Here is a 24859-nt window from a genome sequence, read left to right as displayed (position 1 = left end):
ATCCTGCGCTTTTCTTCATGAGAAGTTGTTTGATTACCTATTCAATCTTTTTATCTGTTCTAAGTATGTTCAGGTTTTCTATTCTTAGTCAATTTTGGTAGCTTGTATCTTTATAGGAATTGGTCCATTTCATCTGGATTATCTAATTTGTTGGTGTACAATTGCTTACAGTATTCCCTTATAATCTTTTATTTCTGTGAGGTCAGTTGTGATGACCCCTCTTTAATTCTTGATTTTAGAAATTTGAGTACTTTTTTCTTTTTTTCTTGGCCAGTCTAGCTAAAATTTTGTCAATTTTATTGATCTTTTCAAAGAAGCAATTTTTTGCTTTGTTGATTTTCTCTATTGTTTTTCTGTTTTTTATTTCATTTACAGGCACACCTCAGAGATATTGCAGGTTCAGTTTCAGACCACCATAATAAAGCAAATCTTACAATAAAGCAAGTCAGGAGAATTTTTCAGTTTCCTAGTGCATATAAAAGTTATGTTTACATTATACTGTAGTCTATTAAGTGTGCAATAGCATTTCTAAAAAACAATGTATATACTTTAATTTTAAAATACTCTATTGTTAAAAAAAATAGTAGTCATCATCTGAACTTTCGGCCAGTCATAATCTTGCTGGTGGAGGGTCTTGCCTCAATCTTGATGGCTATGACTGATCAGGGTGATGGTTGGTGAACATTGGGGCAGGTGTGGCAATTCCTTAAAATAAGACAACAATGAAATTTGCTAAATTGATTGGCTGTTCCTTTCATGAACAATTTCTCTGTAGCATGCGATGCTGTTTGACAGCATTTTGCCCACAGTAACTTCTTTCAGAGTTGGAGTCAGTCCTCTCAAAACTCTGCTGCTGCTTTATCAGCTAAATGTATATACTATTTTAGATCCTTTGTTGTCATTTCAATAATCTTCACAGCATCTTCACCAGGAGTAGATTCATCTCAAAAAACCACTTTCTTTGCTAATCCATAAGAAGCAACTCGTCGTCCATTAAAATTTTATCCTGAGATGATAGCAATTCAGTCACATCTTCAGACTCCACTTCTAATTCTAGTTCTCTTGTTGTTTCCACCACATCTGCAGTGACTGCCTGAAGTCTTGAACCCCTCAAAGTCATCCATGAGGTTTGGAATCAACTTCTTCCAAACTCCTGTTAATGTTGATATTTGACCTCTTCCAATGAATCATGAATGTTCTTAATGGCATCTAGAATGGTGAATCCTTTTCAGAAGGTTTTCAAATTACTTTGCCCAGATCAATCAGAGGAATCACTATCTATGGCAGCTATAGCCTTATAAAATGTATTTCTTTTTTTTTTTCCAGAAGAGAAAAGCTCTTGTTAGCATTTAATGAACCTCCCCCCACCAACGTGGCTTCAAGCTACTAGAACGCAGGCGTCCCCAACACCCTTAGTCTTCTCCTCTGCTCTTCTACTGAAGAATTTGGCCTTCATGATGACAGGCTGTTTTGGGAGTTTTCCCTTTCCCAACACTTTGTAGTAGCCCGATCACACCACATCAATGATAGGAGCAGCCCCAGTCTTGTTTTTGGCGGCATTTACCCATGTCTGCTCACCGACTAAGGTCCACAGTTTATCAAGGTTGACAGTTGGGCAGAAGCTCTGGTTCTTCTTTAAGTGGTAATGTCTCATACCAACTTTTTCAAAGTAACCTGGGTGATATTTGTCGAAGTTGATCCTGTGGTGATGCATGCCACCAGCATTACCCCGGCCTCCTGGGTGCTTCTGGTGCTTGCCGATGCGGCCGTGGCCGTGGCTTATGTGGCCCCGAAGTTTCCGGGTCTTCCTCAGTCTGGATGGCATGTCGGCAGCCCAGACAGAAAAGCATAAAATGTATTTCTTAAATAATAAGATTTGAAAGTCTAAATTCCTCCTTGGTCCATGGGCTGCAGAATGAATATTGTGTTAGCAGTCACAAACCATGAATCTCACTGTCCATCTCATCAGAGCTCTCAGGTGACCAGGTGCATTGTCAGTGAGCAGTCATGTTTGAAAAGGAATCTTTCTTTCTGAGCAGTAGGCCTCAACAACGGGCTTAAAATATTCACTAAACCATGTTGTAAAACAAGTGTGCTGTCATTTAGGCTTTGTTGTTCCATTTATAGAGCACAGGCAGAGCAGATTTAGCATAATTCTTAAAGGCCCTAAGATTTTCAGAATGGTAAATAAACATTGCCTTCAGGGCGCCTGGGTGGCTCAGTCAGTTCAGTGTCTGCCTTTGGCTCAGGTCATGATCCCGGGGTTCTGGGGTCGAGCTCCATGTCAGGCTCCCTGCTCAGTGGGGAGTCTGCTTCTCCCTTTCCCTCTGCCTCTGCCCCTGCTCATGCTCTCGCTCTCTCTCTCTCTCAAATAAATAAATAAATAAAATCTTAAAAAAACCCCACAAAACATTGCCTTCAACTTAAAGTCACCAGCTGCATTAGCCCCTAACAAGAGAGTCAGCCTGTCCTTGGAAGCTTTGAAGCCAGGCATTGATTTCTCCTCTCTAGCTATGGAAGTCCTAGATGGCATCTTCTTCCAATAGAAGGCTGTTTCATCTGCATTGAAAATCTGTTGTTTAGGGCGCCTGGGTGGCTCAGTTGGTTAAGCGACTGCCTTCGGCTCAGGTCATGATCCTGGAGTCCCAGGATCGAGTCCCGCATCGGGCTCCCTGCTCGGCAGGGAGTCTGCTTCTCCCTCTGACCCTCCTCCCTCTCATGCTCTCTGTCTCTCATTCTCTCTCTCTCAAATAAATAAATAAAAAAAAAATCTTTAAAAAAAAAAAAAAAAAAAAAAAAAAAAAGAAAATCTGTTGTTTAGTGGAGCCCCCTTCATTAATTATTGTAGCCAGATTTTCTGAATCACTTGCTGCAGCTTCTACATCAGCACTTGCTGCTTCACCTTCAACTTTAATATTATGGAGATGGCTTCTTTCCTTAAACCTCATGAACTGACCTTTGCTAGTTTCACACCTTTCATCCGCCTTCTTCACCTCTCTCAGCCTTCATGGAATTGAAGAGAGTTAGGACTTTGCTCTGGAGTAGGCTTTGGCCTAAGAGAATATTATGGCTGGTTTGATCTTCTAACCAGACCACTTGGACTTTCTCCATATCAGCAATAAGGCTGTTTCACTTTCTTCTCATTTGGTTTATTGGAATAGCACTTTTAATTTCCTTCAAAATTTTTTTCTTTGCATTAACAACTTGGCTACCTTTTTGGCACAAGAGCCTGAGTTTTCAGCCTCTCTTGGCTTTCAACACGCCTTCTTCACTAAGCGTAATCATTGCTAGCTTGTGATTTAAAGTGAGAGGGGCACCTGGCTGCCTCAGTCAGAAGAGCATGTGACTCTTGACCTCGGGGTTGTGAGTTTGAGCCCCACATTGGGTGTAGAGATTACTAAAAATAAATAAATAAACTTAAAAAATATGAGGGGCACCCGGGTGGCTCAGTTGGTTGGGCGGCTGCCTTCGGCTCGGGTCGTGATCCTGGAGTCCCGGGATTGAGTCCCACATCGGGCTCCCTGCTGAGCGGGGGGTCTGCTTCTCCCTCTGACCCTCCCCCATCTCATTCTCTCTCTCTCTCTCATTCTCTCTCTCAAATGGATAAATAAATAAAATCTTTAAAAAAAAAAATAAAAATAAAAATAAAAATAAAAAAATAAAAAATATGAAGTGAGAGATCTATGACTCCCTTTCACTTGGAACACTTAGAGGCCATTGTAGGGTTATTAGTTGGTCCACTTTCAATATTGTTGTGTCTCAGAGAATAGGGAGGCTCAAGGAGAGGGAGAGAGATGGGGGAATGACTGGTCAGTAGAGCAGTCAGAACAGATACAATATTTATCAATTAAGTTGGTTCTCTTATATGGGCATAGTTTGTGGCACCCCCAAACAATTACAATACTAACATTAAAGATCACCGATCATAGGTCACCATAACAAATAAAATAATAATGGAAAAGTTTGAAGTATTGCAAGAATTACCAAAATGTGACACACAGACACAAAGTGAGCAAATGCTATTTGAAAAATGGCACCGATAGACTTGCTCAATGCAGGGTTACCACAAACCTTCAATATGTAAAAATACCTGTGAAGTACTATAAAACATTTATGCCTATAGTTTTCCTCTATTCTTTATTCTTTCTGTCCTGCTTTCTTTCGGTTTACTCTTTTTTTTTCTAGTTTTTGAAGGCAGAGATTATGTTATCGATTTGAGATCTTTTTTAATATAGGTATTCGTAGCTGTAAATTTTCCTCTAAGCACTGTTTTGGTTGTGTCTCATATGATTTGACATATTGTGTTTTAATCTTCATTTATCTTAAAGTATTTTCTAATTTCTCTTGTGATTTCTTCTTTGACCCATTGGTTATTTAGGATTGTGTTGTTTAATTTCCTTGTATTTATGATTTCCCCAAATTTCTTTCTGTTATTAATCTCTAATTTATTCCCTTTGTAGTCAGAAAAGATACTTCGTATTATTTTAATCATGTTAAATCTATTGAGACTTATATTGTGGCCTAGCATAGGATCTATTGTGGAGAATGTTCTATATGTGCTTTAGAAAAATGTATATTCTGCTGTTGTTGGGTAGAGTGTTTTATACATATCTATTAAATTTAGTTGGTTTATAGTGCTGTTCAAGTCTTTTATATCCTTTTTTTCCTGCCTCATTGTTCTATCCATTATTGAAAGTAGAATATTGAAGTCCCCAACTATTATCGTTAAATTGTCTATTTCTCCCTTCAATTCTGTCTGTTTTTGCTTCATATAGTTTTGGGCTCTGTTGTTAGGTTCATATAGGTTTACAATTATCTTGTCTGACTCTTTTATCATTATAAAATATCCTTTATCTCTAGTAATATATTTTGTCTTCAAGTCTATTCTACTATTCGTATAGCCACTCTAACTCTCTTATGGTTGCTGTTTGCATAATACATCTTTGTTGTTGTTGTTGTTCTTTCAAGCTCTTTATATCTTTGAAACTAAAGTGTATCTCCTGTAGAGAACATACAGCTGGGTCTGCCACCTCTGCCATCTTGCTTTTTTGGGGAGGGGGTGTATGACTCATAGCTACTTTATTTCTCTCTTCCTCCTTCATTTAGAATTTATTTTTGTAAATGGTCGAGGTGGTTTAGCATCTAGACAGATAACTATGCTAGCTAGCGCCATGTTTAAAAAAATAGCCCTTTTCTACTGAATTGTAATACCTTCTTTGTCATATGTACTGTTCCCATATATAGTTCGCTAAGTTTGTGCAATTTCTATTATGTTCTGTTCATGGATCTGTCTTCTCTTGTGGCAATACCTATTGTTTGGTTTTAGCAACTTCACAGTAAATTTTAATGTCTGCTATAGCAAGTCCCTCTTTATTTTTCTTGTTTTTTAAAATTATCTCGGATATGCTCAGACATCAATTGCTCATGTAAATCTTTGAAATCAAAAAGAAAACACCAGTGGTAATCCTTTTAAAATTTCACAATACAGTCACACACATATGTACATACACAAACACTGACCACCTAATAACAGGGTATGTGTGAAGTTAGGCAATTCATTTGAAGTAGAATCTGGTAAGTGGTAATATAACACATTAAAACAAGACACAATGGGATGATTTATGTGTCTTTCACCTAATAATTGTTTTGTTACCGTAGGGTGAATGTTCTTGAAAGTAGTGCCATCAGGATATTGAAAGAGAGAATGATTTCACGAAAAACTGACCTCATTTGTGCTTTCCAACTTCAAGACCGCAGTAAATCAGGTAATAAAATTATGTAATGCTTACTATTTCTTAACATACCAGCTTACATACAAATCAGTTTTCTTTTTCTTTTTCTTTTTTTTTTTTTTTTTGCTCCCTTAAGATTTCAGTTTTCTATTTTTACTAGCAAGGAAAGACAGAGATAAAAATAAAATGTAATCCATTATGTACTTGAAAAAAGCCATATTCCTCCTTTGCAGTAAGTTTCTTTCAACTTAAAACAACAACAACCCTTCTATTCTGGTAGTATCTCAGACTAGATACTCTGTAAGGCCCTCCTCTTAAGAAACAGATAGATTCTAGAGGATACAGAATTTTAATGCATCTACCAGCCTCACAATAAGATAAATATCTAGGAAACATTCTATTTCCTCATGAAAGGTTTTTTGAAACCACATATGGGGGCATGGAGCAACAAGCAAGCACAAAATGGTAGATTGTCCTGAGGGCAAATGCTAATTTTGGTGTAACACTCAATCCTAAGACTAAACCATGGGATAATAGAAAGATGGATAAGCTGGATCTGAGACTTCTGCATTAAGCCTGGGCCCTCAAAGTGGCTATGGTAGGCCTGCGTTTGTAGTGCCCCCTGAGTCTTGGCAAAGAAATGCAAATCCGTGTTCAAGGGATGCATCCCTAATTTTGGCCACTAATATATCCAGAGATTAAGATCAACCACGAGCTCATAACCAAAGATCATGAAACACACAAGGAGACAAGCTACCATGAGTAAGAGTCAACAGAAACAACAAACTACAGATTTAGTTCCCTAAAGACATCAGATATTAGAATTATCAAATACAAACAACTAAGAAATGTTTAAAGAAATAAAAGATGGAATTGCAGACATGCATTTGAAAATGATTTGACAAACCAAATAGCTATAAAAATATACTTGTTTAAAAAAACATAGTGGATGGGTTAAACAGAAGATTAGACATTGCTTAAGAAAGAATTAGAAAGATTAAGAGTTATGGACAGTAAAATAAAGTCTAACATACATCTACTCAGAGTCCCAGGAGGAGAGACTATAAGAGAGGATATATTTGACATGATTATGGCTGAGACTTTTCCAGAACTGATGAGCAACTCACATTCACAGGTAGAGAGGCACAGTGTTTCTCAAACAGGATAAAAAAATTAAATCCACACCTATACACACTTGTGGAGAAACTACAGAGCACCAACAGCAAATAAAAATATCTTAAAAGCAGAGAGAAATACACGTTGCTACAAAGAGAAAACAACTGGACTGTTACCAGACTTCTCAACAGTTGCAATAGAAGCCAGTAGACAGTAGAATCATATATACAAAACGGTGAAAATAAAATTTAGAAAAAGATATAACATGAAAATACTAACAAAACTAAAGTTGTAACAGCTCTATTAATATTAGACAAAGTAGACTTCAAGGAAATATACATTACTAGAAATAAAAAGGGACACTTTATAATGATAAAGTATTCAGTTTGCCAATTGAATCCATTCTAAATGTGTACGTACTTCTTAATATAGCCTCAAAAATATGTTTAAAAAAATTAACAGAACAAATAAAAGTAGAAAAATCTACCATCATATTGGGAGATTTTAATACTCCTTTAACTAAAAGAATTAACTGACAAAAAGATTAGCGGACTTTCCCTAAAAGACGTATATAGAACCCTGCACCCAACATTGCAGAATACACATTTTAGTCAAGCACAAATGGAACACTTACAAAAATTGATTATAAACTGGAACAGAAAGCAAATCTCAACAAATTTTGTATAAGAAACATACAGAATAAATTTTCTGTCATAGTAAGTTGACAGAAGGTAGCCAGAAAATTACCTGGGGCTTAGAAATGAGAAATACACTTCTAAATAACCCTTAGATCAAAGGAGAAATAACAGTGGAAATTAGAATTCTGCAACTGAATGAAAATGAAAATGCAACATATTGAAACTTATAAGATGCAAGTTAGAGAAGCACTGAACATGCATATATTTTAATATTTTAAAAGATGAAACTATGGGGGCGCCTGGGTGGCTCAGTCGTTAAACGTCTGCCTTCGGCTCAGGTCAGGGTCCTGGGATCGAGCCCTGCATCAGGCTCCCTTCTCAGCAGGAAGCCTGCTTCTCCCTCTCCCACTCCCCCTGCTTGTGTTCCCTCTCTCGCTGTCTCTCTCTGTCAAATAAATAAATAAAATCGTTAAACAAATAAAAGATAAAAAAAGTAAAAGGCGATACTATGATCAACAAAGTAAAAAAATAAAGATTCTTTAAGAAACTGATAAAGTTGATAAAACATTGGTAAGGAGACAGAGAAATAACCAATGCCAGAATTGAAAGGAGAGATGTTACTACAGATTTTACAGATATTAAGAAGTTCATAAGATGTATTATAGAAACTCTTATGCTAATAATGAACACTTTAGATTAAATGGGCAAATTCCTACACACACCCACACACTCTCTCTTACCAAAACTGACGCAAAAAGAAATAGAAAATCTAAACAATCCTATAACTGTTGAAGAAAATGGATCTGAAATTTTGAAACTTGCCCCAAAGAAAGCTTAGTTCAGATAGCTTCATTAGCCATTATAATACACATTTAAGAATAAAACCAGTATTACACAAACTCTTCCAGAGAATGTAAATAGAAGGAATATTTCCAAGATTATTTTAGGCGGTCAGCATAACCTTGATACCAAAACCTAACAAAAACTTTATGGAAAAGGAAAATTAACGGCTAATCTCACTCATAAATTTAGATGAAAAAAATCCTAAATGAAATATTAGCAAAAGGTTAATATATCACAACCAAGTTTGGTTTATTCTAGAAATGTTAGGAATTCTAGGTTGTTTTAACATTCAGAAATCGATCAGTGTAATTCACTGCTTTAACAAAATTAAAGAAGTCATGATTCTCTCAAAATAAGAAAAACTTGTTGGATGTGTTTTACCTTGGTGTCATGGCTTTAGAAAACACTTAGAAAACTAAAAATAGAAGCAAATTTCCTTAGTCTCATAAAGGGTATCTAACGAAGCCTATAGGAAAAAGCACACCTGACAGAGTAATGTTGAAACCCTTTCTTCTAAGATTGGGAATGAGAGAAAGAGGCTGAATAATTCCCATCCCCCAATATGTCTACATCCTAATCCCCAGAATCTCTGAATGTTACCTTATATGGCTAAAGGGATTTTGCAGATGTGATTAAAATAATGATCTTGACCTAGGGAGACAGTCTTGCATTATCTAGGTGGAACTGATATAATCACAATGGTCCTTATAAGAGGGATGTAGGAGGAGTCAGAGTCAGAGGAGAAGGTGATGTGCTGGTGGAAGCAAATATTGAAATGATACACCCTGAAAACGGAGGAAGGTGCCTCAAGTCAAGGAATATAGGCAGCCTTTAGAATTTGAAAAGGGAAAGAAAATGGATCCTCCCATCAGAGTTTCCTAAAGGAACCAGCCCTGCTGACACTTTGACTTGGCCCAGCAAACAGATTTTGGGCTTCTAATCTCCAGAACTTTAAGAGAATAAATTTGTGTTATTTTAAGCCACTAAGTCTGTGGTAATTTGTTACAGCAGCAGTAGGAAACGAATACAGATAGCTACTCTCAAGATTGTTCAACATTGTACTAGGGATGCTAGCTACTGCAATAAGGCAAGTTAAATAAGATGATAAGAATTAGAAAGGAAGAAATAAAATGTTACTATGTGTAGACAATATAATTGAGTATACAGAAAACCTAAACAAAGACCCAGAAAAACTCTTAGAATTAATAAGTGAATTTAACAAGTTGTAGAACACAAGGTCAATACACAGAAATTGATTGCATTTCCATATATTAGTATATTGGTTAGAGTCTGTTGAGCCAGAAACCACAGCAATAATTTGAACAGAGAAATTTAATATAAAGAATTATTAACTAGTAAAAGGTGATTAATTACTAAAATGGCTAAAAGAGAACTCTAAAGAATATAGGAATAGAAATTATAGAGAGCAGCTACTCTCTCTATGGCTGAGAAAGTGTACCCAAGGAAGGAACAAACTTGGAAGAGTCCCCTACAGTCACCAAGGCTAAGATTCAGATCTCATTGGAGAGGGAGTGACTATGGCCCACTAGATGGGGTGGAAGTTCACTGAGGTGTCTCATGTCAAAGCTGGTCTATAGCTGGTGGACCAGGACTGAAGAGGATGGAGCTACCCACTGGGGTGCCAGCAAAACCCTCTTTGGGCTGTGTACCACTGAGTCTCCAACACACTCCTGGCAAGGAAGCTATTCTCTGTGGTGTCAGTGAAATTGACTAGATAGTGGGTGCCAATGCATTTCCCACACACCTCTGGCAACCATGCTGTGCTGTAAAAGCAAGAAGGAAAGCATACCAGAAGTATTTCTTCTGCCAAGTCTTAGAGCATTCTTCCTGTACCCTCTACTGACATTATACCAGCTGCCAAAAGAGAAATATTTACAGGGTTCAGTTCCAGTATCACAAAACAGGGCAAAGAAGGGTAGATTTGGAGCTGAGTGGGAATAAACTGATAACTGACATAGCTAGGACTTAACTTTTAGATAATGAAAATCTTAAAAGATACCATTCACAGCAGATAAGCAAGGACTGAGGAAGGAACCTAATGATTGATGTATGAGATTTCTAAAATATTATTAAGAGAAATTAAAAAGGACTGAAATAAATGGGTGGATATTACTGTGTGCAAAGGCTGAAGTTGTCAAGATATAAATTCTCTTCAAATTGAGCTATAGGTTCAATGCACCAAAAGGGCATGTACAGAAACGTTCTTAGCAGCACTGTTTGTAATAGCCCCAAACTGGGGATAACCCTAATGTCCACCAACAGGAGAATGGATATATAAATTGTGTGTATTCACACCATGGAATACTATACACCAATGACAATGAAGATGCTAAAACTGAATGGAACAACATGGCTGACTCTCATGAACTTAGTGTTACCAAAAGAAGTCAGACTCCCCCCAGAATATATACTTCATGATTCCATTTACATGTAGATCAAAAAAGACAAAAGGTTAATTATAGTGTTGGAAATCAAGATAGCAGCTCTCCTTAGTAAAGTGGGAGGTGGTAGTAATTGTGAGAGGCCACAAGGGGGCCTTTTGAATATTGGCAGTGTTCTATTTCTTCTTTTTTTTTTTTTAACTTTGAGTTTTTATTTAAGTTCCAGTTAACATACAGTGTAATATTAGTTTCAGGTGTACAATATAGTGATTCAACACTTTTACGCATCACCCGGTCCTCATCACCTGTTTAACCCCATCCCCCCACCCATCTCCCCTCTGGTAACCATCAGTGTGTTCTCTACAGTTAAGAGTCTATTTCTTAGTTTGCCTCTCTCTTTTTTTTCCCCTTTGCTCATTTGTTTCTTAAATTTCACATGAATGAAATCATATGGTATTTGGCAATGTTCTATTTCTTGTCCTTGGTGGTGGCTACATAGGAACTCCCTTTGTGAAAATTCGCTGAGCTCTGGATTTGTTTTGTGAACTTTTCTGTATGTATTGAACTTTAATTTTAAAAAAAGAATTATGGCCAACAGACACATGAAAAGATGCTCATCATCATTTACCATCAGGAAAATGCAAATCAAAACCACAATGAGCTATCACCTCACACCTCTCAGAATAGCTAAAATCAATAACACAAGAAACAACAGGTGTTGGTGAGGATGTGGAGAAAAAGGAACCCTTGAGCACTGTTGGTGGGAATGCAAACTGGTGTGGCCACTGTGGAAAACAGTATGGAGGGTCCTCAAAAAAGTTAAAAATAGAAATACCTTTTAAACCAGCAATCACACTACTGGGTATTTACCCAAAGAATACAAGAACACTAATTCAAAGGGATACACGCACCCCTATGTTTATAGAAGCATTATTTACAACAGCCAAGATACGGAAGCAATGCAGGTGTCCATCGATTGATGAATGGATAAAGAATAGTGGTATATATACACAATGGAATATTACTCAGCCATAAAAAATAATGAAATCTTGCCATTTGCAATGGCATGGATGGAGCTAGAGAGTATTATGCTGAGTGAAATAAGTCAGAGAAAGACAAATACCATATGATTTCACTCATGTGAAATTTAAGAAACAAAACAAACAAAAGGATAAAATAAGAGAGAGAGAGACAAATCAAGAAACAGACTCTTAACTCTAGAGAACAAACTGCTGGTTACCGGAGGGGAGGGGCTGGGGGGGATAGGGGAAACAGGTGATGGGGATTAAGGAGGGCACTGGTCCTGATGAGCACCGGGTGATGTATAGAAGTGTGGAATTACTATATTATATACCAGAGCTGTGGTACCTGTTGGGACAAGTCACCAAGGAGAGCAGGAGGCACCCAGGCCTCAAAACCCCAGGCTGCTCCCTGGCCCTGCCAAGTAGGTTGCATTTCTTTACCAAATTATCAACCAATGATATGGGCTTTGTTGTTGTTGTTAGGAAAACTTTCTATGGGCCAGTGGGCTTTTTCCATGGAGAACATTTTGGGGCTGAACTTACCATGGAGATCCCTGAGTTCTCGGCTGGTAACCACAGACGACAATGGAAATATTAACTACATGTCCAGCTTCCAGGATATCCACATTCAGAAACCTGTGAAAGAGGCAAGTGAAATGGAGCCCCAGCTAAAACCTGGCTGGAGCGATGGGGCACCTGGGTGGCTTAGTCAGTTAAGCATCAGACTCTTGGTTTCAGCTCAGGTCATGATCTCATGGATCCTGGAATTGAGCCCCACATCGAGCTCCAAGTTCAGTGCGGAGTCTGCTTAGGATTCTCTCTCTCCCTCTGCCCCTCCCCACCCCTCACACATGTGCTCTCTCTCTTTAAAAAAATAAAAAATAAAAAACAAACAAACAAAACCCTGGCTGGAGCAAAACACCCTTCAGACGACCTATAAAAGGAACTCAGTCCTTTGAAAAGTTGGGGACGGGGTGCCTGGGTGGCTCAGGGTCCTGGGATCGAGCCCCGCATCGGGCTCCCTGCTCAGCGGGAGTCTTTTTCTCCCTCTGCTCCTCACCCTGCTTTCGTGCTCTCTGTCTCTCTCTCTGACAAATAAATAAAATCTTAAAAAAACAAAAAAAAGAAAAAAGAAAAGTTGGGGAGTGAGAATCACCTAATGGATGGGTGTGGCAGTCTTGGGAAAGGCCTAAGGGGGCTCTCCCAGGTACATCGTGATCTGTTCAGGAAATTTGTGCCTTCTAAGGATAGGCAACATGGAAAAAGAAGGAAAAGCTTCTGCAAGCAAATCCATGTCAAATATGTGATTCTTCTCTGACATGCTGTCCAGCAAAAGGACAGATATGACATCCATTCTTTCATTCAACTCCCCCCTTAAAATACTCAACAGAGTCCCTATTAAACTGTGGGGCAATAAACTTGCTGACGTGACATTTTATGCCTTAAAGACTTGTAAACTTTAGAATCTCTTATTAAAATGGGAATACCCCAGGGAGAATTATTAGACCCCACTCCCCATACTTATTAGTCAACAACCCTTTGGCAATTAGTTATAACCCTGAGCTGAAAGGGAGCTCATGGGAACTAAGAATGGGGTGATTGTTTGCAGGGGAGATGAGAAGGTAAGAGCAGAGAGAAGAAAACTAAAGTGCAGGTGAGAGAGTAAAATACCCACATGAAGGAGGCTTTTGGCTTCACCTAAGAGGCAGTTTACCATGATGACCAAACCCATAGGCCTTGGCTTCAGGCTGCTGAGAGTCAGATCTCATTTACCAGCTATGTGAACCCTGGGAAACTTACTTTACCTCTCTGTTTTCTAATCTGTAAAATGGACATAATAATAATTCTGTTCCTTGGGGCTCTTGTTGAGGACACAATGAAATGACCCATGGAAAACTCTCAGTGCAGAGCCTGCACTTGGGTGTTCTCAGTAAATGTTGGCTATTGTTCATCGCTTCCTGATTGGCGTGGGCCCTGTCCCCTGACATACACAAGCTGCACTTGCTTCCACATACAAGAGCATGGTCTTGTCTTCGATTAAAGGGGTTGGTCCTCCAAGGAAGGCCTGCCTTCTCAAATTTCTATCTAAATCACATCCTTTGAACCGCTGATAATGTTTTGTGTTTGTTACATTTACTAAAATTGGCCTGTGTTATTAAGTCTATGTGTTTTAACATTTAGAACATCTTTATTTTAGGCTCAGTCTACTCTAATTGAAACTCTGTACAGATACCGCTCTGACCTGCAAATCATCTTCAATGTCATTGACTCTGATCACTCAGGTAAATGAGCGTTGATTAGCTCAGTAGCAGTAGAAAGCAAAGGCTAATCTGTTTCTCAGAAAGCAGAACTCTGTTTTCATCTGTTGCGTTCTTCGCCCAAACTTGATTTAACTTGGGGGTAGGGGGGCGGGAATAAACTCATGTTTAATATTATTATTATTTTAGTTTGTCCAAAAACTGTATTCAAGACCTTACAGTTCCTATAGGCCTCTGTATCTATTAGACAAGAAGAGCTCCTTTTATAAGTCACCACACAGATGAAAAGATAATTTCCTGGCCATTTAAACATAGTGGTTACTCCAGGCAATAAAAATCATTCCTGGACTTCTGATTCTGCTTTTGGGACTCAGGGCCACGAGAATTCATTTCTGCTTGGCTTTGAGGCACGATTACTTATTTTCAAACTCTAAAAAAAATTCGTTGGATAATCCCCAACTGCAGAGATCACTGAATACCAAAAGGTCAATAATCAAAATATGAAAGTAAATCATTGCCTATAAAACATGGCAGAGCCATTGTTTACAATCCTCTTATTGAGGGCCAGGGTATCTTCTCCCTCTGCTTTGATGTCCCTTTCCCTTAGATTTGAGATCTTATCATTTCTATACCACGTAGAGTCCCACAGTCTACAATCTACCCTCATCCCTTTGGTGTATACTCATTCCAGGTTTGGAATAATCTCAGGATCACTTGGTACTTGAATGTGACATATTGTGTCTTATATTAACAGTCTGACTTTTCTGTTTCCTTCAGTGTCTCGATGGTCGGGGCATGTGAGTGAGCTTCTCATTAGGACTATTCAATCAGTATAACTTCACCCCTCCATTAGGTGGGTCTTAAAACCAACACTCATACATTCTTCTATATTCCTTTAGGCCTGATTTCCATGGAAGAATTTCGTGCCATGTGGAAACTCTTCAATAGTCACTACAGCATTCATATTGATGATTTTCAAATTGATGAGCTCGCTGAAAGAATGGACTTAAACAAGGATGGAAGCATTGACTTTAATGAGTTTCTAAAGGCTTTCTATGTAGTGCATAAATTGGATAAGTTGAACAAATCAGATGGCAACCCTCCTTAACAAGAATAGAGCTTTCCCTCCTGTAAACTCTTGGGCCCAAATCACTGATGCCATCTTTCCAGAACCCTTGTAATTCATAATCAGTAGTAGAGAAAAGTAGACCCCCATTCATACCATGAGCAGATGTATAATGTGGGTTTCTGAAGTCCCCATGAAGCGGTAATTGGTAAAACTAGATTAAATGTCAGCTGATAGGATTTGGCTCCAGTGTTAGGACTCACACATTGCCAGGTAGAAACTAGGTTTGAGCCTAGTGTTGGCCTCTTGGACCAGGAGACCAGAGCAGTTTGGAAACATGTTGAAAGGAACCCACAGAGCACCAGAGAAAAGTGCAACATGTGTGAGTGACTGAGGGATGGGAGGAGGAATACCAAACTATTAATGGAATAAAATATGTCCATCTTTAAACTGAATCTTCTTTGGAGACTGTAAACCAGTGATTCTCAATCGTGGAGGAACCACACTTGAGGGATGGGGGCCATATCAGATTCTTGGTGGAAGCTGTGGGAGAGTATTGTTTGAAAAAGCCTATTTTTTCCTGTCTGTTGGAGATACAAAGTGAACACAATTCAGATTGAACCCTAGAGTTAATATCGTTTGACACCTTCATTGGTGAGATGGGGCCTTGATTATGCATACACTATGCAATTTATTCCGCTATTCCGATTGCATATCAAACATAATAGATTTCTCTTTAAAGGCGAGTATGTGTTTCATTTTTTTTCTAATTTTGAGAACCTTAAGATCTATCAATATGCCAGGTTAGATATCCACAACCCTACTTGGTACACACACCAGGAATAATGGATAAAATATAACAAATATCGTTTTTAAATGCATAGCTGAGCTGGCAAGAAAGTAATAGAAACCCCTAGTGGGCAAGAAAAAAAAGAGCATAATTAAAACTGTAGCAATACTAACGTCAGACAGGATATAGACTTTGAGGCAAAAAATATCATTAGGGATAAAAGGGGTCATTACTGAATGCTAAGAGGAACGATTCACCAAGAGGATAGAAGAATTATAAACGTATATGCATCTAATAACAGCTTTAAAATTTATAATGCAAAAATGGACATAACTAACTAGGAAAAATTGATAGAGGGAGATTTTTAATATACCTATGTCAGGAATTGACCATGTATATAAAAAAATAGTGTATAGACTTTTGGACAACCCAGTTAATCCACCTAATTGCAATTGTGGATGTGTGTGTAGTTTTAGAGAATACACATTGTTTTCAAGCACACATGGAACATTTGTAAGAGTTGACCATGTATTAGACTACAACACATATCTCAAATACCAAGCAACCAAAAACAAAGATACTACATTCTCTGATCATAATGCAATTAAATTAGAAACAACATAAGATAACCATATTAATGAGTGAAAAGGAATATAACTGTAGCTCTACCAGAAATTGCTAAAAATAGTTCACGAGAATACTGTGAGTAACCATTTTTAAAAATAGGCGAATGGAGTGTTTCTTAGAGAAAAATGTGATTTACTAAGACTGACTCAAGAACAAAAGGAGGGTCTGAAGAGACACAACCATTAAAGAATGTGATGGCTTCGCAACGTGTCAGTTTGGCTAGACGAACTGCATTTCTCAGAATTCCTGTTTTTGTATGTTTCTGGTTAATGTGGGTGGCCAGGGAGATTCTTGAGTGATTGGGAAGGCAAAGGGAAGTAGCGGCCAGAGTGTAGCTCGCACACACTGTTGCTGAGCTGCTGAGTCACTTTGTTGAGGTCAAGTGGCCCGAAATTGCTCTAAGTTCCACTGGATCCTCCGTCAGCTTCTTTGATTCCTGGGCCAGGCATGTGTGTTTAGTTCCGTTGACGAAGGGGCCTGGCTTCTGCAGGTGACCTCATCACTAACGCCCGAGGCGGTAAGAAGGAACTCAGTCTGCAGTCCGTTCTTGCGGGAGGCCAGCTTGTACTCGCTGGGTCGAGCCGACTTTTCATCTTCCCCTCCTGACTACCTGCCCTGTGGATTCCGAGCTCCAACACCGGGTATGGCGTCTTCCTGAGGCTGCTTAACCAGCTCCCACATTTGCATAAGCCCCTTCTACTGGTTTTATGTATATATAGAACCCCAACTGATACAGAATTTCATACTGAGAGTGGTTCCAAAAGAACAGAATCTTTTTTTTTGAGAGAGCAAGAGCGAGAGCACAAGCAGGGGGAGTGGCAGGCAGAGGGAGAAGCAGGCTCCCCACTGAGCAAGGAGCCCGATGTGGGGCTCGATCCCAGAGCCCCGGGGTCGTGACCTGAGCCGAAGGCAGCTGCTCAACCAACTGAGCCACCCAGGTGCCCCGAAATAACAAAATCTTGATGAATGCTCTGAATGTGTACAACCTGATGTGTATAGAGCTTCTGCCCCATTATCTCGCGTGAAAATCCACTGATAATACCAGGATAGTGGTTTTAAGAAATGTCCAATCCCTGGCGGTCGAGGATGAGTCTTTTTGTTGCTTCCTGAGTATCATTTGGTTATCTATTCTTGGGTTTTTTTCTGGAACTCTCATTTTCTTCCTTGGGCTTCTAATCTCTGGAATTAAATGCCTTTGTTGGAAATTTTACCTAAAAATGTACTTAGATTTTACTGAAGATTGTTATTGAATGTTGTGAAACTTCTGCTTGAAACACGAGTTCTCCTTAGCCACATTTCAATTTTATAAAGTATATATGTACAATATAGAGAGTTGTGAAATCTCACTTTTAATTTGTATTTCTTTATTACAAATGAGATGGAACATCTTTTTGTTTGTTGGCCAGTCTGTTTTAAGAAAATGTTGTTCTTTTGCTCATTTTTCTAATAGCTACATGTCTTTTTTTTTTTTATTGATTTCTAGGAACTTTAAAACTCTCCTTGATACTAATCCTTTGTTTATCTGGGGAGCACATTATTTTCTCCCCGTCTGTGACTTTATTTTTCCCTTTTTTTCTGACATAAATATATTTTTAAGGTTTTATTTTAATTCCAGTTAGTTAACATACAGTGTTATCTTCATTTCAGGTGGACAATATAGTGATTCCGGTTTTTTTTAAGTTTCCTGCTGACATAGATTTTTAAGCAGAAGTCTTTTTTTGTTTAGTTATTTCATAATTCTAAACTTAACTGCGATCCAGCTAGACTTGGAGAGGAATAGGAAAATATGGAACCCATAGAGCTGCAGCGAGAGCTCAAAGATTGTAGGATATTTTGAGCAGATGGGGGTGAAGGGGTGCCCTCCTGAGCTGCAGAAGGAACAGTCTGGTAGTTAAGATAAAACGCAAGTCAAATTTATGAGATTCGTCCACAGTCGGCAATAGTGATCTTCTTGCTGGTCTTGCCATTCCCGGACCCAGAGCGCTCCATGGCATCCACAATATTCCTGCCCTCGCTCACCTTGCCAAAGACCAAATGCTTGCCATCTGACCACTCAGGCTTTGGCAGTGGAGGTGAAAAACTGGGAACCATTTGTGTGGGGGCCAGCATTTGCCCTGGACAAGATGCCAGGACCCGTGTGCTTCAGGAAGAAATTCTCATCAAATTTCTCCCCATAGATGGACTAGGCGCCAGTGCCATGATGGCGTGTGACGTCACCACCCTGGCACAGAAATTGCGGAATAATCCTGTGAAAGCAGGAACCTTTATCCTTTCTCCCCAGTGGTCAGAGCACGGAAGTCCTCTGCTGTCACTGAACTTTGCCAACAGCTCATGGGAGCCGCGGGCCAAGGGCTCACGGTCCACAGCGATATGGAAGAGCGGGGGGGGGGGGGGGGGGGGGTTGACGATGGTTGGGTGGTGCAAGAAGAGGCTCCAGGGCGGCGTCTGCGGGGCCGAGCAGAAGTTTTAAATGTCCATTTACCTAGCCTGTCAGTCTTCTCCATTATAATTTGGGCTTTCTGCATCTTGTCTAAAAAACAAATATTCTTTCCAACCCTGGAAATACAAAGATACAGTGGTTGCTTATAATTTGCGGGTTCTGTATTTGCGAATTCACCTACTCACTGAAATTTGTAACCCCAAGTCGATATTTATGGTGGCCGTGTGCAAGGTAGTGAAATTTGGGGTCAAAGGTGTACCGGCTGAGGTCAAACAAGGCAACGCTCTGCCTTCGGGTTCAGTTCTCCTACTGTAAACAAGCGTCCTTTGCATGGTGTATTTATTTTATTTTATTTTATTTTTTAAAGATTTTATTTATTTGAGAGAGAGAGTGAGAGAGAGAGAGAGCACAAGAGGGGGGAGCGGGAGAGGGAGAAGCAGACTCCCCGCTGAGCAGGTAGCCGATGCGGGACTCGATCCCGGGACTCCAGAATCATGACCTGAGCCGAAGGCAGTCGCTTAACCAACTGAGCCACCCAGGCGCCCCTGCATGGTGTATTTAGTGCCCCCCCCTTTTTTTGTATTTTTGTGCTTTGTGTTGGTGATTTCACTGTTTAAAATGATCCTCAAACCTAGTGCTGAAGGGCTTTCTAGTGTTGTTCCTAAGTGCAAGAAGGCCCTGGGGTGGGATGGGGGAGTGGGAAGGGGGAGTGAGATGGTGGGGGTGGGGGGGGAAATGGTCGCGCGAAAACAGGTGTGTTAGGTAAGCTTCCTTCAGGCTGAGGTGGAGCGCTGCTGGCCCGAGTTCAGTGTTAATAAATCAGCTCTATGTATGAAGTGAGGTGTCTTTGAACAGAAACACATAAAAGGAGGTCAATTGTTGATGAATTGACGAAAATCTTGTGACCAGAGGCTTGCAGGGCCCAAGCCCTGTCTTCCCCGGGAGCAGAACTTCAGTATTCACAAAACTGTACATTTTAGGATTTCTGTGAAATCTGTTGGATTTTGCTGGGAACTGCCTTAAATTTATAGATTAACCTGGAGAGAATTGACATCTTTACTATATCGAGTCTGCCTATCCATAAACATGGTGTATTTTTTTCCAATTAGTTTAGTCTTCTCTAATGTCTTTTAATAAAGAATTTTTCATTATCATTACAATCTTCTCAAAAAGATTTATTCTAAGATACATGATGGGCTTTCTCCTATTTTATCTTTTTCAATCCTGCTGGCTCTTTCGTTCGTAGGGTTTAGTTCTTTTAGGATTTGTTTTCTTCCTTTCTAGTTTTCATTTTATGTGTATTTCTTTGATAATCTCTTTCTGGCTATCTCTCTGTGTTTAGCGTTCCTGGGGGTATAATTCTATATGCAGACTCTTGATCGGGTTGGATCGTTCCCTCATGGGCTCTGCCGTTTTTTATTGTGAACTCCTCCTTAGCAGGGCTTGTGGGTTTTTTTCCTGGGTAAAATCCCATAATATTTGGGGGTGTGGGCGCAATTCTTCAGAGAAGTTTTTTGTTTGCTTCTGCCTTGGGCCATGGTAGTATCACTGCTTGAGGAATAATTCTGTTACTTTTGAGTCTGGAGTTTCTGAACTATGTGGGTAGAGTAAAAGCAATGTGAATTGTGGTCCTGTGGTTTTGAATTCTCAGAGAGCTTTTCTTTTTTTCCCACCCAAAGCCCTGTGTCCTGTGGTCTCTCTTGTTTTTAAATCTTTTCATAAATAAAAGAATCCTTTAAGGGTCTTGGCTTTATGCAAAGTACTCAGTTCCAATTCCCTACCTCCCAAAGCTTCATTTATTACCCCTGTGTGGGAATGAACACCAAACCCCTGGGTTCTGGAGACAAATACCCTCCCCCATTAGCGCAAGCACTCACCCCTGGGCTTTCTCACCTCCCTCTTTGTTTCCAGCACCTGGGGATTTGCTTTTATTATTTGTGAGCTTAGCTGCACATTTAAAATAATTATGTTACATTTTACCCAGTACTTCTAGGTGATTATGGTAAAAGGATTGTCAAGTTGTTGAAGTCCACCATATTGCTAAAAGCCAATAAATAGATTTTTTTGGTATCTACTACTATTTGTTAATAATCTTGAGACTTCATATTTTTCTTGGGCAGTGATTGATGTTCACAATATGCCATGGTGCTGGAATTATGCAATACTGTCATTTAGTGAGTCTCAGTTGTTAAACTTCGGTACAACTTCTCTCTAATCTTCCTTTTTAATGTTTTAAAAATTTCTTTTACACAAATGGGATATTTTTTATACATTTTTTAAAGAAACAAGGGCCCCCTTTTTTCCTTCATAACATAATCATGGCCTTCATCATCCTTTTTCCCTCACCTAGGGAAGCCATGTGAACCCACTATATGGCCTTCCATATTTTTATCTGTCCCATATGAACCAATACAGACCTATATCTGTCCTCGTGCAAGCATGTATTTACATACACAGTAATCCATAAGGTGGTTTTATTATTGCATACTGTATAAAAATGAGATTCTATTCTACATGTTTTTCTGAGTTCTGCTTTTCTCAACCAATAATACCTAGTTGAAATCCCTACAAGTTATAATGCATCTAATTCTTTTTCTTTTTTGAATGCACACATCATGAGGGTACTGCTTGGTGAATCTCCACAATCAATACACCCATGTAACCACCCAGATCGAGAAACAGAACATGACCAGTGTCCCAGAATCCCCCTCATGCCTCCTTCCATGTTTCTCCCCCATCTCCCATCCAAGAGTAACTATCACTGTGATTTGTAACCATGTAGATATTTTTTAGCCTGCTTTGTATACATGGAATCATTCAGTACCTACTCTTTTGTGCGACATTGTATTTATGACATCAACAGGGCTGTTGTATGTAGTTGTAATTTGTTAATTCTGGTTATTCTCTAATCCCCTGTTGTGTGAATATATTAGAATTTATTTTAAGGTTTTATTTATTTATTTGACAGAGAGAGACAGCGAGAGTGGGAACACAAGCAGGGGGAGTGGGAGAGGGAGAAGCAGGCTTCCCGCCGAGCAGCGAGCCCGATGCGGGGCTCGATCCCAGGACCCCAAGATCATGACCTGAGCCGAAGGCAGACGCTTAACGACTGAGCCACCCAGGCGCCCCTATACCAGAATTTATTTATCCACTCTACTACTGAGAGACTTTGGGGTAATTATGGACCGTGCTACCATGAACATTTTTGTTCACTAATTTTTCTTTTTAATGGCCATATGATAATTCAGTGCTATGGAGGACCATCCTTGATTCAGCCAGCCTGCTTTTAATAGGCGTTTACTTTGTTTCCAGCTCTCGACCCCTAAGGCAAAGCTGCAATAAATATTGAATGTATGTCCCTACATAGGTGTACTAATCCATCCCTACTAATGGGACAGACTGCCAGAACCAGGGACAAATTGCTGCTTAGTATAGTAATTGTCTTTTAAAATTAAGAGCTGAGCTGTTGTTGTGTTGTCTTCCTAAAATTCTGTGGCAATGCCATTTCCATCAGTAATGTATGAAAATTCCCTTCTTCCTCATCTCGACTAGCATTAGATGTTATAGTTCTGTTTTGTGACTCTGGGTACAAAATGATCTCATAAGTTCTTTAATTTATATTCTCTCCTAGAGAATGTGTGCATCTTTTCATGTGTTTGGACATGCTGTTCTGTGGGTTGTATATTTGTATTTTTTGCTCATTTTTTCTTTTGAGCTCTTCATCTTATCAGTTGGTAAGGTATTTTCATATAATATAGAAATTAACCCTTTGTCATTTATGTTAGAAATTTTTTTTTTTTTTTAAGATTTTTTGTTTATTTATTTGACAGAGAGAGACACAGCAAGAGAGGGAACACAAGCAGGGGGAGTGGGAGAGGGAAAAGCAGCTTCCTGCCGAGCACGGAGCCCGATGCAGGGCTCGATCCCAGGACCCTGGGATCATGACCTGAGCTTAACAACTGAGCCACCCAGGCGCCCCTATGGTAGAAATTTTTGTCCACATCTCGTCTGTTGACTTTGTTATGTTACCTTTGCCTTACAAAAGGTCTTATATTGGGGTGCCTGGGTGGCTCGGTCGGTTAAGCGTCTGCCTTCGGCTCAGGTCATGATTCTGGGGTCCTGGGATAGAGCCCCATGTCAGGCTCTCTGCTCAGTGGGAAGCCTGCTTCTCCCTCTCCCACTCCCCCTGCTTGTGTTCCCTCTCTTGCTGTCTCTCTCAAACAAATAAATAAAATCTTTAAAAAAAAATAAAAAATATAAAAAAAGGTCTTATATTTCATGTAGTAAATATATCCATATTTGCTTTTTTACTTTCATAATATGTATTTTTTAATTTTTAATTTTTTTGAGTATAGTTGACACAATGTTACATTAGTTTTGGTTGTACAATGTAGTGATTCAACAAAGTGTAGCTACCGTCTGCCCTGATACATCCCTGTTACAATAGCATTGACTGTGTGCCTTATGCTGTGTCTTTTATTCCCCTGACTCATTCCGTAACTGGAAGACTGTATCTCCCACTCCCCTTCACCCATTTTACTCAACACGGTCCTCCCTCCCCTCAGGCAACCATCAGCTTGTTCTCTGTATTTATAGGTTTGATTCTGCTTTTTGTTTATTTGTCTTTGTTTTTTTTTTTTAAGATTCCACTTACGAGTGAAGTCATATGATATTGGTCTTCATCTGACTTATTTCTCTTAGCATAACACCCTCTAGGTCCATCCATGTTGTCTCATGACCTCATCCTCTTTTATGGCTGCATAATATGCCATTGGATGTATGTGTATACACACACATCCCACATCTTCCTTATCCATTTATCAGTGGACACTTAGGTTGCTTCCATATCTTGACTATCGTAAATAAAGCTGCAGTAAACATAGGGGTGCATCTTTTTGAAGTAGTGTTTTTGTTTTCTTTGGGTAAATACCCAGTAGTGGAATTCTGGGATCATATGGTAGTTCTATTTTTAATTTTTCAAGGAGTCTCCATTACTGTTTTCCATAGTGGCTGTACCAATTTACATTCCCACCAGCAGTGTATGAGGGTTCCTTTTTCTCCACATCCTCGCCAATACTTGTTACCTGTGTTTTTGACATTCTGACAGGTGTGTGGTGATCTCTCATTGAGGTTTTGATGTATACATTTCCCTGATGATGAGTGATGTTGAGCATCTTTTCATGTGTCTGTTGGCCATCTGTATGTCTTCTTTAAAAGTCTATTCAGGTCTTCTGCCCATTTTTAAATTGGATTTTTTTTTTTTAGTATTGAGTTGTACAAGGTCTTTATATTTTTTGGATATTAACTCCTTATCAGATATGTCATTTGTAAATATATTCTCTCATTCAGGAGGTTGTCTTTTTGTTTTGTTGATGGTTTCCTTCACCGTGTAAAGGTTTTTATTTTGATGTAGTCCTAATAGTTTATTTTTGCTTTGTTTCCCTTGCCTCAGGAGACATACCTAGAAAAATGTTGCTGTGGCTGATGTCAGAGAAGTTACTGCCTGTGCTCTCCTCTAGGATTTTTATGGTTTCAGGTCTCACATTTAGGTCTTTAATCCATTTGGGGTTTATTTTTATGTATGGTATTAAAAAGTGGTCCAGTTTTGGGGCACCTGGGTGGCTCAGTCGGTTAAGCATCTGCATTTGACTCAGGTCATGATTCCAGGGTTCTGGGATCGAGCCCTGCATCAGGCTCCGTGTCTCAAATGAGTAAATAAAACCTCTTTAAGAAAAAAAAAGTGGTCCGTTTGATTCTTTTACATGTAGCTGTCCAGTTTTCCCAACACCATTTGTTGAAGAGACTGTCTTTTCCCCATGTATATTCTTGCCTCCTTTGTCACAGATTGACAAAGGATTGGACATATAATTGTAGGTTTATTTCTGGGCTCTCTATTCTGTTCCATTGATCTCTGTGTCTTGTTCT

The 24859-nt window shown here is 39.2% G+C and overlaps 1 protein-coding gene and 2 pseudogenes across 1 annotated transcript in view; 1 reads left to right on the top strand and 2 right to left on the bottom strand.

Annotated features, from left to right (window-relative positions):
- The window catches only part of PPEF1 (protein phosphatase with EF-hand domain 1), a 114214-nt gene extending 98687 nt beyond the window's left edge, over positions 1-15527 (top strand). Inside the window, exons 16-19 of the mRNA XM_078063946.1 lie at positions 5659-5765; positions 12237-12400; positions 13951-14035; positions 14911-15527. Of these exons, the coding sequence (XP_077920072.1) occupies positions 5659-5765; positions 12237-12400; positions 13951-14035; positions 14911-15119 (565 nt within the window). The 3' untranslated portion in view covers positions 15120-15527. The remainder of the gene's footprint in view (positions 1-5658; positions 5766-12236; positions 12401-13950; positions 14036-14910) is intronic.
- LOC118519553 (large ribosomal subunit protein uL15 pseudogene) lies at positions 1336-1834 on the bottom strand (annotated as a pseudogene).
- A 2881-nt stretch (positions 15528-18408) lies between the features above and the next one.
- LOC118519557 (peptidyl-prolyl cis-trans isomerase A pseudogene) overlaps positions 18409-24859 on the bottom strand; it is a 28653-nt pseudogene continuing 22202 nt past the window's right edge.

This window comes from Halichoerus grypus, chromosome X (assembly GCF_964656455.1).
Source record: "Halichoerus grypus chromosome X, mHalGry1.hap1.1, whole genome shotgun sequence".
NCBI classification, from domain to species: Eukaryota; Metazoa; Chordata; class Mammalia; order Carnivora; family Phocidae; genus Halichoerus; species Halichoerus grypus.
The sequence above is the reverse complement of the archived record's forward strand: the minus strand, read 5'-3'. Positions and strand labels throughout refer to the sequence as shown.